Source organism: Gobio gobio (genome assembly GCF_949357685.1).
Source record: "Gobio gobio genome assembly, chromosome: 16".
Classification (NCBI taxonomy): Eukaryota; Metazoa; Chordata; class Actinopteri; order Cypriniformes; family Gobionidae; genus Gobio; species Gobio gobio.
The window spans coordinates 22825352-22842465 of NC_137109.1; the positions used below are offsets into that span (position 1 = coordinate 22825352).

Sequence of the window (17114 nt, forward strand, 5' to 3'; positions counted from 1 at the left end):
CGTTCCTGCTTGGACGTCAAACCAGGAGACTTCAGGATTGGCTCGTCTGGCCTGTCATTTTCTCAAAGGCAGAGAAAGACAGCCAGAACTCGGTTTTACACCGATCAACATTTCTATCCACTTGGGGACAATATTCAGGCTAGGGGAACTCATATTAATGTTGAAATCCCTCATAAAATGAAAATTTCATGCCATGGGACCTTTAAGATGTCTATGTGGTGTTTTAATATGCTTTAAGACAAACAATTTGCAAATTCATCAGTCAACACCATATCACACCAACACAGTAGTTTCTCCTTCTTTAGATAAACTTCAGTGTATCAAAGACTGTTTACATGACACCATTTTCAGCTAAACATTAAACTTTTTTTGTGTTTTGGCAGTTCATTTACACAACAGCGTTTTGGTGGCCTGAAAACACAAACTTTCAAAGTGTACGTTTTTGAAAATTAACATACAAAAAATGTGAATTTGTGAAAACGGTGATGTCATGTGCATTACATGTTCAGTCTACAGGTATGTAGTGTTTCTTTACAAAGTGACATAAACTACTGACCTGGCATGAATAATACAGTGTTTTTAGGTGTTTTCACGGATCTGTGAACGGGGATTGTTTTGACGTTGTCTGTTTGTGAAAAAAAAAATTTGTAGAATAACTTTGACCATGTTAGTAAATCGTTGACGTTTAAATGCAGGGCTTTTTTCCCACTGACTTTCTATGACATTCAAAGCGTTTCTAAGGATGATGATTTTTAGAAGGATTTTTTTCTGAATCTGAAATTGGGAAAATTGGAGCATGGTTTGTGTAACATTAGCAACACATTAGCTTTTTGGTAATGTAGTCAATCATATCAATTACTGTGTAATCATCAATTATTATGTGTCTGATGTTGTAGAGAGTGATACATAAAACACATTACCATTCTGATACATAGACTTCTAAATGGCTCCATATAATTTGCGCTCCATTTTCTTCTGAATCAATTTCTGGTTCAAACATATATTTAAATGAACAACAAATCAATTTGTCATCTTGATTATCAAAGATGGGTTTTTAGAGATACAATTATTGACTGCAGGGTGTCTACCATTGAGGATGAATTTCAGCAGGGTAAGATCGCTGCTACAAAATGGCTCCGTTTACAAAATCTGATGTGATGTAGTTATTTCTTGGCTATGTGTTTCAGCTAATGTTTTTATAATTTTTTTTGAATGTGTCATGATCAGGAAGGAAGAAGGTGTCTCCTGACAAGATGGTGGAGATGCAGGCGAAGATAGAGGAGGAAAGGAAAGCACTGGAGGCCAAACTGGACATGGAGGAAGAAGAGAGGAACAAAGCACGTGCAGAGCTTGAGAAGAGAGAGAAGGACCTTCTCAAAGCCCAGTAAGATATTATACCATATAAGTCATTTAACAGGTGCAGGCATCTTGGATCTGTCCACCAAAAAAATGGTGATCTCTAAACCTACCAGCACAAATGTCGGCATCATATAGTACGGATCACTGGTTCTCAACTGGTTTGGTCGTGGGACCCACATTTTCCCATGGTCATTAAAGGGTGTTGGGTGAGAAGGCCTGGCTCACAGTCTCCGCTCTAATTCATCCGAAAGCTGTTCTATCGGGTTGAGGTCAGGACTCTGTGCAGGCCAGTCAAGCTCCTCCACACCGAACTCGCTCATCCATGTCTTTATGGACCTTGCTTTGTGCACTGGTGCGCAGTCATGTTAGAACAGAAAAGGGCCATCCCCAAACTGTTCCCACAAAGTTGGGAGCATGAAATTGTCCAAAATGTCTTGGTATGATGAAGCATTGAGTTCCTTTCACTGGAACTAAGGAGCCAAGCCCAACCCCTGAAAAACAACCCCTCACCATAATCCCCCCTCCACCAAACTTTACACTTGGCACAATGCAGTCAGGCAAGTACCGTTCTCCTGGCAACCGCCAAACCCAGACTCGTCCATCGGATTGCCAGACAGAGAAGCGTGATTCGTCACTCCAGAGAACACGTCTCCACTGCTCTAGAGTCCAGTGGTGTTGTGCTTTAAACCACTGCATCCGACGCTTTGCATTGCACTTGGTGATGTAAGGCTTGGATGCAGCTGCTCGGCCATATAAACCCATTCCAAGAATTCAATGATTTGAAGGGGTGTCCCATTACTTTTGGCAATATAATGTATTTCTCATGTCTGTGACGCAAGTAGCCTGAGTTCCGGTTTTAGTGACACGTTCCAGTGCACGGAAACCAAGGCGATTGTTTGGCAATTATTAGGGGGCAGCCCTAGTAACATATTGTCAGAATAATGACACACGCACATATATATATATATATATATATATATATATATATATATATATATATATATATATATATATATATATATATATATATATATATATATATATATATATATATATATATATATATATATATATATATATATATATATATATATATATATATATTAGGGATGCAACAATACAGTTAGTCCACGGTTCAATACATACCTCGGTTTTTACCCACGGTTTTCGGTTCGGTTCGGTTCTGATGGCTTGTCACATACATTTTTTGTTATTCTATTCTTAGGCTACAGGAACCGCAAGAGGTTAAAGAGAAAAAAGACTATTTTTTTTATTGCAATACTCTTTCTTTATTTTACTTAAAATAATTGAAAAACCTTACTTAAACTTAAAACTTTACTTAAAAAAAAAAACCTTGTACACATTCCTAGTGTATTGGATAATATAAAATAAATATATATAAAGATTTACACTGGCAGCTCAGAGCTGTACAGCAGCATTTAAGTATGAAATTGAATGAATGAATGTAAAAATAAAACACTACATAGACTAGAGAGATTCTTAGCTAGTTTTTCAGTCAAGAGCAGTGAGTGATTTTCTCTATGTCTCTTGTTGTTGTATTAACATTAAAGGGATATTTCACTCAAAACTGAAAATTCTGTCATCGAGAAATGAATACAGGTTTGAAACAATATTATTGTGAGTAAATAATGACAATTTTATAGGTGAACTGTCCCTTTAAGGACCGCGTGTTCACTGGCTGCGCTGCTGTCAGTTTAAGACCTCTACACATCTAATATACAGATACGATTGCGATTTTACTTTCACTTTAGACATAACTGACTGTGTTTATGTTAACCTTGCGTGTATTTGACAGTATTAACGCAGTAAGACGACTACTTAGTTCAGTATTCACGTGTTTGACAGGCTTTTAGTGCGCGCGCTCTAAAAAGCGCATGTTAAAACCGCGCACACGAATGAAACCGGCAAGGCTTTAAAACGCATGCAAATAATTCACTTTCGTGATTGTGAATAACTACAGTGTTCCTTGAGTATAACTCTACCACTAACGTGTGATGTGAATGTATGTCGCGTTGTTCAGTATTGGGATGGAGGCAAATTATAGAATTTGTAGAAAAATAATTAATTAAATGCGAAACCGAGAAAACCGCAATTCACAAGCGCGTATTGAACCGTGAATGCCGTACCGAACGGTTCAATATTATATTGAGAATTGTGGCATCCCTAATAAATAAATATATATATATATATATATATATATATATATATATATATATATATATATATATACACACACATATACACACAGGTGCTGGTCATATAATTAGAATATCATCAAAAAGTTGATTTATTTAACTAATTCCATTCAAAAAGTGAAACTGTATATTATATTCATTCATTACGCACAGACTGATATATTTCAAATGTTTATTTCTTTTAATTTTGATGATTATAACTGACAACTAAGGAAAATCCCAAATTCAGTATCTCAGAAAATTAGAATATTGTAAAAAGGTTCAAAATTTAAGACACCTGGTGGCACACTCTAATCAGCCAATTAACTCAAAACACCTGCAAAGGCCTTTAAATGCTCTTTCAGTCTAGTTCTGTCGGCTACACAATCATGAGGAAGACTGCTGACTTGACAGTTGTCCAAAAGTCGACAATTGACACCTTGCACAAGGAGGGCCAGACACAAAAGGTCATTGCAAAAGAGACTGGCTGTTCACAGAGCTCTGTGTTCAAGCACATTAATAGAGAGGCGAAGGGAAGGAAAAGATGTGGTAGAAAAAAGTGTACAAGCAACAGGGATAACCGCACCCTGGAGAGGATTGTGAAACAAAATCCATTCAAAAATGTGGGCGAGTTTCACAAAGAGTGAACTGCAGCTGGAGTCAGTGCTTCAAGAACCACTATCACATCCCTTGTGTCAAGCCACTCTTGAACAACAGACAGCGTCAGAAGCATCTCGCCTGGGCTAAAGACAAAAAGGACTGGACTGCTGGTCCAAAGTTATGTTCTCTGATGAAAGTAAATTTTGCATTTACTTGTGAAATCAGGGCCCCAGAGTTTGGAGGAAGAGAGAAGAGGCACACAATCCACGTTGCTTGAGGTCCAGTGTAAAGATCCTGTGTTTTCTGAGGTCCAAGGTCAACGCAGCCATATACCAGGAAGTTTTAGAGCACTTCATGTATCCTGCTGCTGACCAACTTTATGGAGATACAGATTTCATTTTCCAACAGGACTTGGCACCTGCACACATTGCCAAAGCAACCAGAACCTGGTTTAAGGACCATGGCATCCCTGTCCTTAATTGGCAAGCAAACTCGCCTGACCTTAACCCCATAGAAAATCTATGGGGTATTGTGAAGAGGAAGATGCGATATGCCAGACCCAACAATGCAGAAGAGCTGAAGGCCACTATCAGAGCAACCTGGGCTCTCATAACACCTGAGCAGTGCCACAGACTGATCGACTCCATGCCACGCCGCATTGCTGCAGTAATTCAGGCAAAAGGAGCCCCAACATAGTATTGAGTGCTGTATATGCTCATACTTTTCATGTTCATACTTTTCAGTTGGCCAAGATTTCTAAAAATCCTTTCTTTGTATTGGTCTTAAGTAATATTCTAATTTACTGAGATACTGAATTTGGGATTTTCCTTAGTTGTCAGTTATAATCATCAAAATTTTAAGAAATAAACATTTGAAATATATCAGTCTGAGTGTAATGAATGAATATAATATACAAGTTTCACTTTTTGAATGGAAATAGTTAAATAAATTCAACTTTTTGATGATATTCTAATTATATGACCAGTGTTGTGAACTTTTATCTTCTAAAGTGTAGGAAACTCAGAAGTGAAGACCAGGAGACTTCGGGATCACGTTCAAACAGAAGTTATTCTTTTAATGAGAACTCTCTGTGCTGCAGGTCGTCCGGTCGTCTGTTGTAATGGTGTGGGAGATGTTTTCTTGGCACACTTTAGGCCCCTTAGTGCCAATTGGGCATCGTTTAAATGCCACGGCCTACCTGAGCATTGTTTCTGACCATGTCCATCCCTTTATGACCACCATGTACCCATCCTCTGATGGCTACTTCCAGCAGGATAATGCACCATGTCACAAAGCTCGAATCATTTCAAATTGGTTTCTTGAACATGACAATGAGTTCACTGAACTAAAATGGCCCCCACAGTCACCAGATCTCAACCCAATAAAGCATCTTTGGGATGTGGTGGAACGGGAGCTTCGTGCCCTGGATGTGCATCCCACAAATCTCAATCAACTGCAAGATGCTATCCTATCAATATGGGCCAACATTTCTAAAGAATGCTTCCAGCACCTTGTTGAATCAATGCCACGTAGAATTAAGGCAGTTCTGAAGGCGAATGGGGGTCAAACATAGCCTATAAATCTAGACGCACCCTAGCAGCAGAAAATTTATTTTGCCGCGAGTGTAGTCTAGCAACTCTCGGTAAACCTCAGAGCTGGAAAAACCAAACTCTGGTCAGGCCAATCGTGTGTAGAGTCGGTGGGCGGGCTTAACATAATGACGGAGCGGAGTTGCGGAGGTTCTTGGTGCTACTGGTAAACAAAGAAGCTGACGATCAGCGTCTTTCAAATCGGTTTTGGCCGCTACTCTGGAAGACTTGGAGTTAAGCTTTTCTTTGAGGAAAGAACAAAGATCGGCACTGATGTCATTCGTAAGAAAGGAAGATGTATTCGTTGTTTAATCTATCAACTAACGTTAGCTCTGTCTCGGTTGGTTGTGGTGCTATCCAATTGCGTGCAGAGGAAATTTGACAGACAACCGTTTATCCCGCCCCTCGGATTGAGCCCTGTCAATGGTGAGTTTCCAGACAAAACATCTTGATGTGGGTCTGGCTTGTCAGGCTAGGTCAAACACAGTATTAGTATGGTGTTCCTAATAATCCTTTAGGTGAGTGTGTGTGTATATATATATAGTATGTGTGTGTGTGTGTGTATATATATGGGAGTTTTTAATATTTTGATATTGTAATCATTTGTTACTCTCCAAATTAATGAAGAAACAATTTAAAGACAGCATATTTTAAATGTGTTGTCATTTTTTTATGAATGAAGGCCAGCATCACTGATACTAATGTCTCTATGAAACATTAATGACGTTATATTACAGTATAACTGAAAGTTACCAATTTCAACATTTATTAGGCTTTAAAAAATAACTTTTCATTTAATTGAACTTATAACATTTATTATAATGGGTTTATGTAAAGATTGTTTTATTTACCCATGGCCTTCCCTGTTAGACATAGTATACACCGAAATTGAAAAAAGTTATAAACTGCATAAATAATAAATGAAATATAGATGAATCAACATTAAAGCTACAATTTCTTTATGTCCCCGTTGTTCTTTGATGAACATTAATGACTGACATCATCAGTGCTGCTATAATTAAGCCTGACAACATCTCATCTGACCGCAGATACTGATTCAGGACAACATTTTACTGTTGTTGTTGTTTCTTTGACTACACACTTCATGACCCACTCAAAACAGTGTTGCCACCCACCAGTTGAGAAACACTGGTATAGATATTAATATAATGGGTGTAATGAGTATAATGGTGTCATGCTTTGCATTATTTCCTGTATCTCAGACAGGAACATCACTTATTACTCGAGAAGCTGTCTGCTCTGGAAAAGAGGGTTATTGTTGGTGGGGTCGATTTACTGGCTAAAGCAGAGGAGCAAGAGAAGCTTCTGGAAGAATCCAACAATGAACTCGAGGAGAGGAGGAAAAGGGCCGAGCAGCTCCGAAGAGAACTAGAAGAAAAGGAGGTAAAGATCATAGCAGACTCATGTTCATCCATTATTGTATAGTTTTATCTCACAGTGGATTGTGGTTGTAAATGTCTCTAAAACAGCAAGAGCGCTTGGACATTGAGGAGAAATACACCAGTTTACAAGAAGAGGCTCAAGGCAAGACCAAGAAACTGAAGAAAGTGTGGACCATGTTGATGGCAGCAAAATCAGAGGTGCAGTACATTTCAAATAGCATATTTGACATGATATTGAACGACTCCGTTAAGAACGTCTCTTCTTTTTCAGATGGCTGATCTGCAGCAAGAGCATCACAGGGAGATCGAAGGTCTGCTGGAAAACATCCGGCAGCTGAGCCGAGAGCTGCGTCTGCAGATGCTCATCATTGATAATTTTATTCCTCAGGAATATCAGGTCTATATTTATGCTGGTGCACAATGGACACACCTAATCATTCTTTATTGTTGACATATTTTAGAATAACAGTAAAGTTATCAAATAATACCTACAGAAGTACAGGAATTATTTCGCCATGAAAATTGCAACCCGAAAAAAACAAACAAAAAAACTATCCAGATCACAACTCAACCGACTTCATTAGGCGCATCCCAATATGCTTTTTAAACAGTATTGAAGGAGTTTGCATGTGTGCTGTTATGCTATAACACTTGTTGACTGCTCTTCCCACACTATCTACTCCAAAAACACACATTTTTGAATTTAACGCTGGTACACATTATATGCACACACACACACACACACACACATATTTACATACACTGTGTGTGTGTGTGTGTGTGTGTGTGTGTGTGTGTGTGTGTGTGTCTGTGTGTGTGTGTCTGTGTGTGTGTGTCTGTGTGTGTGTGTCTGTGTGTGTGTGTCTGTGTGTGTGTGTCTGTGTGTATGTATATTGCACACTACCAGTCAAATTTTTGTGTGTGTGTGTGTATAGACGCACCTGTGTTTGTAAAATCCTACACATCAGTATTTGTAAAATACTAACTTATTTTTTCTCCTGCAAGAAACAGCACTTCAGGCTTCAGGCCGCAGCACATGCATAAGCATGCAAATAATGTTTTGCTTTTTCCCTCCTCATCCGGATTTGATTCATCTGATATTTTTGCTGATAATATGAAGTGTGAACTGCTGCTCTTGCACTAAAAAAGGCACAAATGTCAAAACTGAGCTGGCAAATAAACTGCACAGTAAGTTTTAAAGGGATAGTACAACTAAAAATTACCATTGCGTCAGAAGACATTTCTTCAAAATATCTTCTTTTATATTCTACAGGTCATACCGGTTTGGAACGACATGAGGGCGAGTAAATAATGACCGAATTTTAATTTTGGGTGAACTATCCCTTTAAGAACTGATTAGATTAAGGCCCAATCCCAATTCTATTTTATACCCCTTTGCCTTCCCCTACCCCTACACCTACCCATTCCCCTTGCCCCTTGAAACAGAGTGCCAAGGCGTAGGGGTGAAAATATTCTCCTAAGAAATGGGACACCACTACTATACCATTACACGTCATCATACCCCGTTTCTTTTATTAGTGTCCTGTGACATTTAACAAGTATGAACAGCAATGAAGTGCGTAGGCTATATCTAACAGAAATCAGGCGCGAGCACGTTTAACAAATTACTCACTCCCAACAGAGTTTTGCGCTGTATTTGGACTCGTTTTCAGTTCAAAAACATATGAGCCAGAGTTTCCTAAGATGATACAATGATACAGAACATACAAGACTAGTTAAGCCGCTTTTCCATCGGGCCAAACTGTTCTCTTTGTTTATTAACTGTTCCATTTCGTGCTGATCCGAGTTGGCCAGTACGGATATGGTTTCGTTATCTACAGTGGTGCTGCGATAATGTTCATACGTTATACGTCAAGTCAGTCGTTGCCTTGGTAATGCAAGAGTTTACAGACGATATGTGATATAAATATCGACTGCGTTATGAAGGATGACCAGATATATATTTTTTAAACTATTATTAATGTGCTCAAATCACTCAAATAGTGCGTTTAGCAAGCTACGGAGAAACTGGCAGCCAGGCGACACGCAAGTGATCGATCCTGAGTGGCAACATACACACATTTTAGCTCACATTTCTAGGTGGAGGGAAACTCCTCATACCCCTTCGTTCGAACTGTGGTCCTGAAAAATCTTCGTTTGAAGGGCTATCTGGCCGTTCCCCTTACCCCTACCACTCCAGAGAGAGAATCGAGACACCCTTCACGTGAACGCGCAAAACGAAGGGGTAGGGGAAAGGGAAGGGCTAAGGGGTAGAAATGGGATTGGGCCTAAGTCAAGTGCAGTTCAGTGAAATAATGAGCGGTATTAACCAGCTTTACGCATTTACTGTCTGTAAAAGGGGAAAGTAGATTTACATTCAGTTTCATATGTCGACTCACTTGACTTTCAAAAGCCCCGAAAAGAGCTGTCTGAGCTTAGCTTAATTTTTATCTCAGCGTTTCAGGTTCCCTGCTATGAAAACACATGTAAACGACTTCTTATTTGTTGTGTTGTGTACAGGAGATGATTGAGAACTATGTGCACTGGAATGAGGACATTGGAGAGTGGCAGCTGGTGAGCTTCTTTAGCACAATTCATTCTGCCATTCTCTCAGATCTCGAGCAATGAAAACATATAATACAGCTGATCTATTTGCTTTTTATTTTTACTTTTTAGAAATGTGTGGCCTATACAGGCAACAACATGAGAAAACAGACACCTGTGTCAGACAAGAAAGAAAAGGATGTAAGTGTCAGTTCAAATCGAATGTTTTCTCTAGGCACACATGATGAATGCTCTTCCCTTTTCATGTTTAATTTTTGAATCTGTCCCTCTTTCATGACTCAGCCATTTGAAGTGGACCTCTCTCATGTATATCTGGCCTACACGGAGGAGAGCATGAGACAGTCTCTAATGAAACTAGAAAGGCCTCGGACATCAAAGAGTGGAAAGTCCAGGCCTAAAACTAGTCGTAGGTGAGGTGCTATGCTTTAGGGTTTTTTTTTTTTTTTGGGTTCACGCCTTTGCACAATTGAGTCACAATATAAATATTACAACAGTTACAATTAGACAATCCTTCAGTTTAATTTAGTGCGTGATGCATTAATAAGCTGTATGATTTTAGATGTTGTTTAAAGGTACAGTCTGTTATTGATGACATTGTTGAAATGGGCACTATAAGCATACAGTATGTCAATATTCTGTGTCCATAATGTTTTTATGGAAAAGTGATTCAAAAATCCCCAAATAATCCAAACAAAATTTAAGCTTTAACATAAGTGTTTGGTTTGATCCAGACCGAGTCGATCCTCTCACGTTTTGTACATTACCTTTCAAATGTTTGGGATATTTTTCTCTTTTTGAAAGAAGTCTCAGTAACACTTTCTATGAAGCCTGTATTCTAATATATGCATAATGCCTTATAAACAACATACTATGTTGAACCATCTGATAAATAATCATAACAAAAGTTACAATACATTATAATACTTAGCTAATTTTTAGTACAATGCATTATAACACCAGATGAAGCCTGCATTTATAATGCATTATAAGGGTATTCTTAATGCATTAAAATACATGCATAATGCCTTATAAACAACATTATAATGTGTTGTATCACCTCATAACAACAGTAATAATGCTTACATATTTGTGGTTATAACCATTAAGAGATTTATATTACTAACAATGAACATAATTTTGTTATTATGTTATAATTAATAAATAAGTTATAATGGATTATATAGTAATCGTTTCATATCTTGACATTTATTTGATCATAAATAGTAAAAACCGATTATAGGGTTATACTTTACAATATGGTCTCATAGGTTAATGCATTAACTAACATGAAACAATAAGCAACATTGTAGAAACTCGTAATGTAATAACTGCGCATAATGCAATTACATATTACATTATTATTGTAATAAAATGTTCATAATGTAATCATTTTCTCAAAATGTAATAAAATCTAGAGCTCATAATGAAATAGAAATGTTTACATGAGAAATGTATTACATTATAAACTCACCAAAAACATGTAAAATTTTCATTATGGTAATAGCTTTTAAAACACCAAAAATCCCCTTACAGTACATTTAAAAAAATCCAAATCCAGTCTTAAACTATGCGAAATGCAACAGATGTAAATATTCATGCTATCATTATTATTATTATTATTACTATTATTATTATTATTATTATTATTATATTAAACAAAGCAATTGTATTTTTAAAATGTACTGTAAAGGAATACCAATGTTTTGTTTAATAAACGTATGATAATAATAATAATTTTATGAATATTTCATTTTGCAGGTATTTTAAGACTGCCTTTAGATAAAAAAAAAATTTACTGTAAGGGAAATACTTTTTTATGTTTTAAAAGCTATACAATACAATAGTGAAAGTATGACATGTTTTTAGTGAGTTTATAATGTAATAATTTTCTCATAATGTAAAAATTGTCTATATTATGAGCTCAAGATTTTAACTTTTTGAGAAAAAATGTATATTAATAATGTAATACTACATTATGAGTGGCTACAAAAATTTTTACAGCATTTATTAACCTTTGTTAATGTTACTTAATAAAAATGTTGATGTTCATGTGCATTAACTAATGTTAACAAAAACAACTTTTGATTTGAATAATGCATTAGTAAATGTTGAGATTAACATTAGCTAAGATTAATAAATGCTGTAGAAGTATTGTTCATTCTTAGTTCATGTTAACTAATGAAACATAATTGTAAAGTGTTACCACGGACAGTAAAATAGTAAAAATAGACTCTAAAAACAATAATATTGTGAATTTTTTTTTTTATATATATATATATATTTTGTTTATGCATCCTTGATAAATGAAAGTATCATTTATTCTTTTTTTTTTGTCTTAAAAGTCTGTTTTTCCCAATTGCTTTTTTTTTTTCTTTAGGAAACGCTCCTCCAAACCAGAGGCGGTGATTGAATCCCTGCTGCAGTGAGCCTTTTGTCTGATGAAGACCACCATATTTTGTGCATTTCAAGGCCAGTCCAGTATATGTCTTAGGAAATACTGATTCTTGTGACGTAAAGGCACTTTGACATAAGTGTAGATGAAAAGAAATAATGTGTTTATATGCAGAAACTGCTCCAAAGCTGGGTTTAGGTGAGGATAGTTTGCTGTAAGATGTCCATTATGATAGAAGGCACATTTCAACTTTAACATAAACACTGTTACTGTATATTCAGCTTGACACTGATGGCTGTGCTGGCATGTGTTGAGCAGCCTATTGGTCTGACACAAGAGATTCGCTTGCTGTCAGGGAATATGCTATCTAATCTTAATGTTTTATAAAATTGGCAGCGTGCAATTGCTTTAGCTCCATGCACACAAGCTATGCTACTTCATTTTTTTATTGTGAGAATGCGCATGCCATGTTCCCTTGGCTGTAGTGCCATTAGGTCCGTTTACTCTAATTGTAATGTATTTCCATTGTGCACTGTAGTAAAACCATTAGTCTTATGTATTATGTAAAAAATGTTTACATTTACTGTTTTCTTTTTTGTTCCTGTACTCCTCCTTAAATTATTAAATTATTTTACAAGGTAAAAATGTAGCATTGTGTTTTTTTTTTAGATAATCATTTCTAATTCCACATTCAAATTTCATCATATATTTTTTATTCATAAATACAATAAATATGATATAAATATGAGAAAATACAAAAATATAGCATAAACTGTAAGTCTAAGGTCATTTCACATGCTTGGAGATTAGTTCTTGGCAGCATTTTTTGACTTTTTTGAGAAAAGTCTCCATTGTACACTCCTCTGTAGCTGTAACATTACAGTTACCGTGCTGTGGAGAAAAACAAACACATTCCGTGTATTAGATTACATTGAACCTACAGTGTAGCCATAGTTCATACTTTGAAGTAACTGAGGTTGTTTAAACAAATTATTAATCAATCGGATTAATCTCATTTTGCAGTTCCATTTGGTGCTACTTCTGGGGCAGAAAGAACACTGATAGCAGGTAACATGACTACCTTAGTTGTCTTATTATGTTCAAGGGAAAAATGTCAATAATTTGATTATTTCTATAGTGTGAGAATCATGCTAATAGCATCAGCACACCGCATTGGTTTAAGCAGAATGCTACTCCAACACAGAAAAAGTGTGTCAAAATTGTGCCTTTAAAAGGACATCTTTTGCATCTTGTTTACCACAAAAAGGTCCACGTTAAGGTTTTTTTACTGGGTTGCACCAAAAAGTATTAAATTACGCACAGTTTAGAGCTAATCTAGGCTTTATTTTAAATCGTGTTGTGTTGGACCACTTAATTTTAAACCCATATTAAATCGGTGATTAGAATTTAAAGCTGCTGTCCATAACGTTTTTTTGTGTTCAAAATTTACAAACAATTTGAAACACTCATAATAAGTGTTTATATTGGGACTATTTCAGCCCGGTCTGGTAGGAACCGCTGCGGAGGAGCACAGTCCCTGCGTGACTCGCCATAGACATAAACAGAGAGAAGTAGCTCCGGCTGCAATGTTCTTCTGCAAAACGCATGCAGTTATGTTTATTAACCGCTAGAGCGCCAAAAGTCACGGACTGCAGCTTTAACCTGTGATTAAAACCTCCATTAACGATTAATTTTCGCCGCCGTGATTGACTCGCCATTGACAGCAACAATACTACTATTCAAATACCTTCTTTATTGACCACCAGAAACTCTCTCTCTCTGACTTAAGTAGCTCTTGCCAATAAAGGAAATAAACTAGTACAATGTCAGCTGTCTTTATAAAGCGCTACGTAGATAGACTGTTACTGATGAAGCAGGCAATGTAAACATTGTAGCAGCGCGTGCGAATTTCATAAGCCTGGAAATATATTTATAGTATCAATGAATGGAGTATATTGTGGCAGCGTAACTTGTGACAAAACATCTCCGCTCTTGACACATTACGTTTGATCGAGTGGAGCGGGTATGAAAAACATGAGGCGCGGCCGCGATCACTGGCGCTCCCCTCATATTCCCCGCTGCCGTCAAATGCTAAATATACTCCTCTCTTCTTTTCTTTGTCCGACACCGAGGTGCACTGAGATGAGTGATGGATCTGCATCCCGGACTCGATAGCAGGCGTAAACTCACGGGCCGCCACGACCCTCACACTCTCAGTTCAATTTGTATTAGTAATAAACACCTGAGACCTGACAACACACCCACAGTTTCTATCTCTATTCAATCATCTGCATAGTTAAATTGTAGGTGCACTTTATTTTATTTAAACCTCCTCACGTGTAAATTTAAAATTAATCCATAATTGAGATTTGAATCTGAGTTTAAAGTTATGGAGCAACAGGATTAAAGTTAATCTATTTTATATATAAATTAAATCCAGGATCAAAATGATGCTTATTTTTAAACGAGGTTTAAAGTTTGGTGCAATATAATTATTAGATAAACCTTGATTTAATCTAGATTTAAGATTAATCCACCCTTAAAGGAACACTCCACTCTTTTTGAAAATAGGCTCATTTTCCAACTCCCCTAGAGTTAAACCGTTTTCGAATCCATTCAGCCGATCTTCGGATCTGGTGGTAGAAGTTTTAGCATAGCTTAGCATAGATCATTGAATCTGATTAGACCGTTAGCATCTTGCTTAGTTACATCGTGTACTAAGACCAACAGAAAATGAAAAGTTGTGATTTTCTAGACTGATATGGCTAGGAACTATACTCTAATCAATAATAATAATCAAGGAACTTTGCTGCCGTACCATGGATGCAGCGGTGCAATGATATTTACGATATTACGCAGGAATGAGAGTATAGTTCCTAGCCATATCGGCCTAGAAAATCGCAACTTTTAATTTTCTGTTGGTCTTTAACTGGTCTGTTGGTCTGTATCTACAGAAGAGTCAAGTTTCAAATAGAAAAAATATTGAAACTCTTTGGTCATTTTAGAGCGAGATGCTAACGGTCTAATCAGATTCTATGATCTATGCTAAGCTATGCTAAAAGTGCTACCGCCAGACCCGGAGATCGGCTGAATGGATTAGAAAACAGTAAAACTCAACTGTTTAACTCTAGGGCAGTTGAAAAATGAGCCTATTTTCAAAAAAAGTGGAGTGTTCCTTTAAGGTACTAATATGCACATTTTAGGAGTACAAAGATGTCCTTTTAATTGTACCGCCCCAGTGACAAGCCGTTGTACCCCTGAAAGTACAATTTTGACACCCTTTTTCTCTGTGTGAATAATATAGACACAGTATGGTAAGGATTATCAATACGATCTGCCGTTTATCATCTAATTCAATGAATAAATATTGGACGATGACTTACCCCGGTGTTTTTTGCAAACTGAAACAGATTCCTGTGTAGCAAGCTGAGGTTTAGATGTGTGTTTTTCAGGACCTTTGCTGCTTGGCAAATGGTTTCCTCCTATGTAATCGTAGAAGTCATTGTGAATTGGTGAGATAATGAAATCAAGCTTTTACCATCATGAACATTAGTTCTCAAATACTTACTGAGCAGGGCCCTTTAGGAAATATGTCTTTCACATGTCGGTTATGAATCTACGGAAAAAATATTGAACGCTGTTAGACTTTGCCAATCACTTTTTGCCTCTTCGGAGCAGTTGCAGAATTCGATTCTTACCTTCTCTTTATCTTCATGTAGGATCTTGTTCACCTTCTCAATGCTTTCCTCTAAGATGTTTTTATTTGCTTTAGATCCATTGATGGCTACAAATGTCAGTGCCAAGAGCAAGAAAGTCCTCATGCTTGGTTCTATGTTGAGGTATCTAGATGCTGAGATGCTGGTCTTCATAGCTTCAGCGCTGATCATTCAGTCTACTTATAGCAGAGGATGTGATGCTGAGGTGATGGAGTAGATTACACGTCACACCCTCACACACACACACACACACACACACCCTCACAATCACTAATAGATTTCAGAGAATATGTTGAAACGAGAGAATTCCCTCCAAGATAATTCAAAAGAAGTAGACCGACACTTGGCTCGCTATTATTACTTGAAGGCTGCTGGAGTCATCTGGCATAACTTTTAATACACCAAATTTATGGTTTGTGCCTGATAAAAAATTCACCCTTACCTCAGTGCCTTTGACACTTTCTATTTCTTAGTCATCTTAAATTAGCAACTAATTATTTCCAGTGTTGTAGTAAGAGATTCCATTAATGCAACATGAGCACTGATTGTCTCAGTTTTTTTTAATCAGATCATCATCTATGTTTTCTGAAAGAACCGTTTGCCACATCCCTTTGGCCTTCTTACAGGGACGGTACATTAGACACAAAATATACGTACAGTGATGTAGATGCCAATTAACCCTTTTTCACACGTCTCCTGAAGACGCCACAAAACCACAACAGTTGATTGCTTTATCGCGTTGTGCAACGAAAAACTCATGTAGGCTGATTTTATCTAGGTCAGATTTATCACTTTCGGAAAGTAATGAAACATCTACGGTTTCATTTTTGTGATGTCATTAATTAGATACATTATTTGTGTTGTTGCTTTTGCAACGAGTCAAAGTTGATCAAGTTCAACTTCATATCGGCTGATATTAGTGCTTAGTCCCTTACACATCTTACTCGTACTTACTGTATTAATAACAGTAAATTATGCATAATTACAATCAACAAAACCTGGTAACACTTTATTTTACAGTGACATTGTTACACATGTACTTACCATAGCAACAACAGTAAATTATGCATAATTACATGCAACTAACCTTCAAACAAACCCTAACCCATATAGTAAGTACATGTAGTTACTTAATATTAATCAGTACCTAAATATATAATTACGCTGTAACAAAGACACCTTAAAATAAAGTGTAACCCAAAACCTTAACCCTAATTAAATAGTAAGTACATGTTGTGTATTTAATATTGTACAAGAGCAACTTCAAATAGTGTGTTTTTTTAGCATTATCTGTT

At 36.8% G+C, this 17114-nt stretch overlaps 2 protein-coding genes across 2 annotated transcripts in view; one reads left to right on the top strand and one right to left on the bottom strand.

Moving 5' to 3' along the window:
* The window catches only part of kif3a (kinesin family member 3A), a 44945-nt gene extending 32202 nt beyond the window's left edge, over window positions 1-12743 (top strand). Inside the window, exons 10-17 of the mRNA XM_079839861.1 lie at window positions 1228-1384; window positions 6967-7147; window positions 7234-7344; window positions 7418-7543; window positions 9667-9720; window positions 9823-9891; window positions 9994-10121; window positions 12089-12743. Coding sequence (XP_079695987.1) covers window positions 1228-1384; window positions 6967-7147; window positions 7234-7344; window positions 7418-7543; window positions 9667-9720; window positions 9823-9891; window positions 9994-10121; window positions 12089-12137 — 875 coding nt within the window. The 3' untranslated portion in view covers window positions 12138-12743. The remainder of the gene's footprint in view (window positions 1-1227; window positions 1385-6966; window positions 7148-7233; window positions 7345-7417; window positions 7544-9666; window positions 9721-9822; window positions 9892-9993; window positions 10122-12088) is intronic.
* A 146-nt stretch (window positions 12744-12889) lies between these two features.
* On the bottom strand, window positions 12890-15972 carry il4 (interleukin 4; the record flags this gene model as incomplete). Its single annotated transcript, XM_079839249.1, has 4 exons — window positions 12890-12994; window positions 15487-15585; window positions 15672-15719; window positions 15802-15972. The coding sequence occupies 4 exons, from the start codon at window positions 15970-15972 to the stop codon at window positions 12890-12892; spliced, it is 423 nt and encodes a 140-aa protein (XP_079695375.1).
* Between the last annotated feature and the right edge of the window lie 1142 nt (window positions 15973-17114).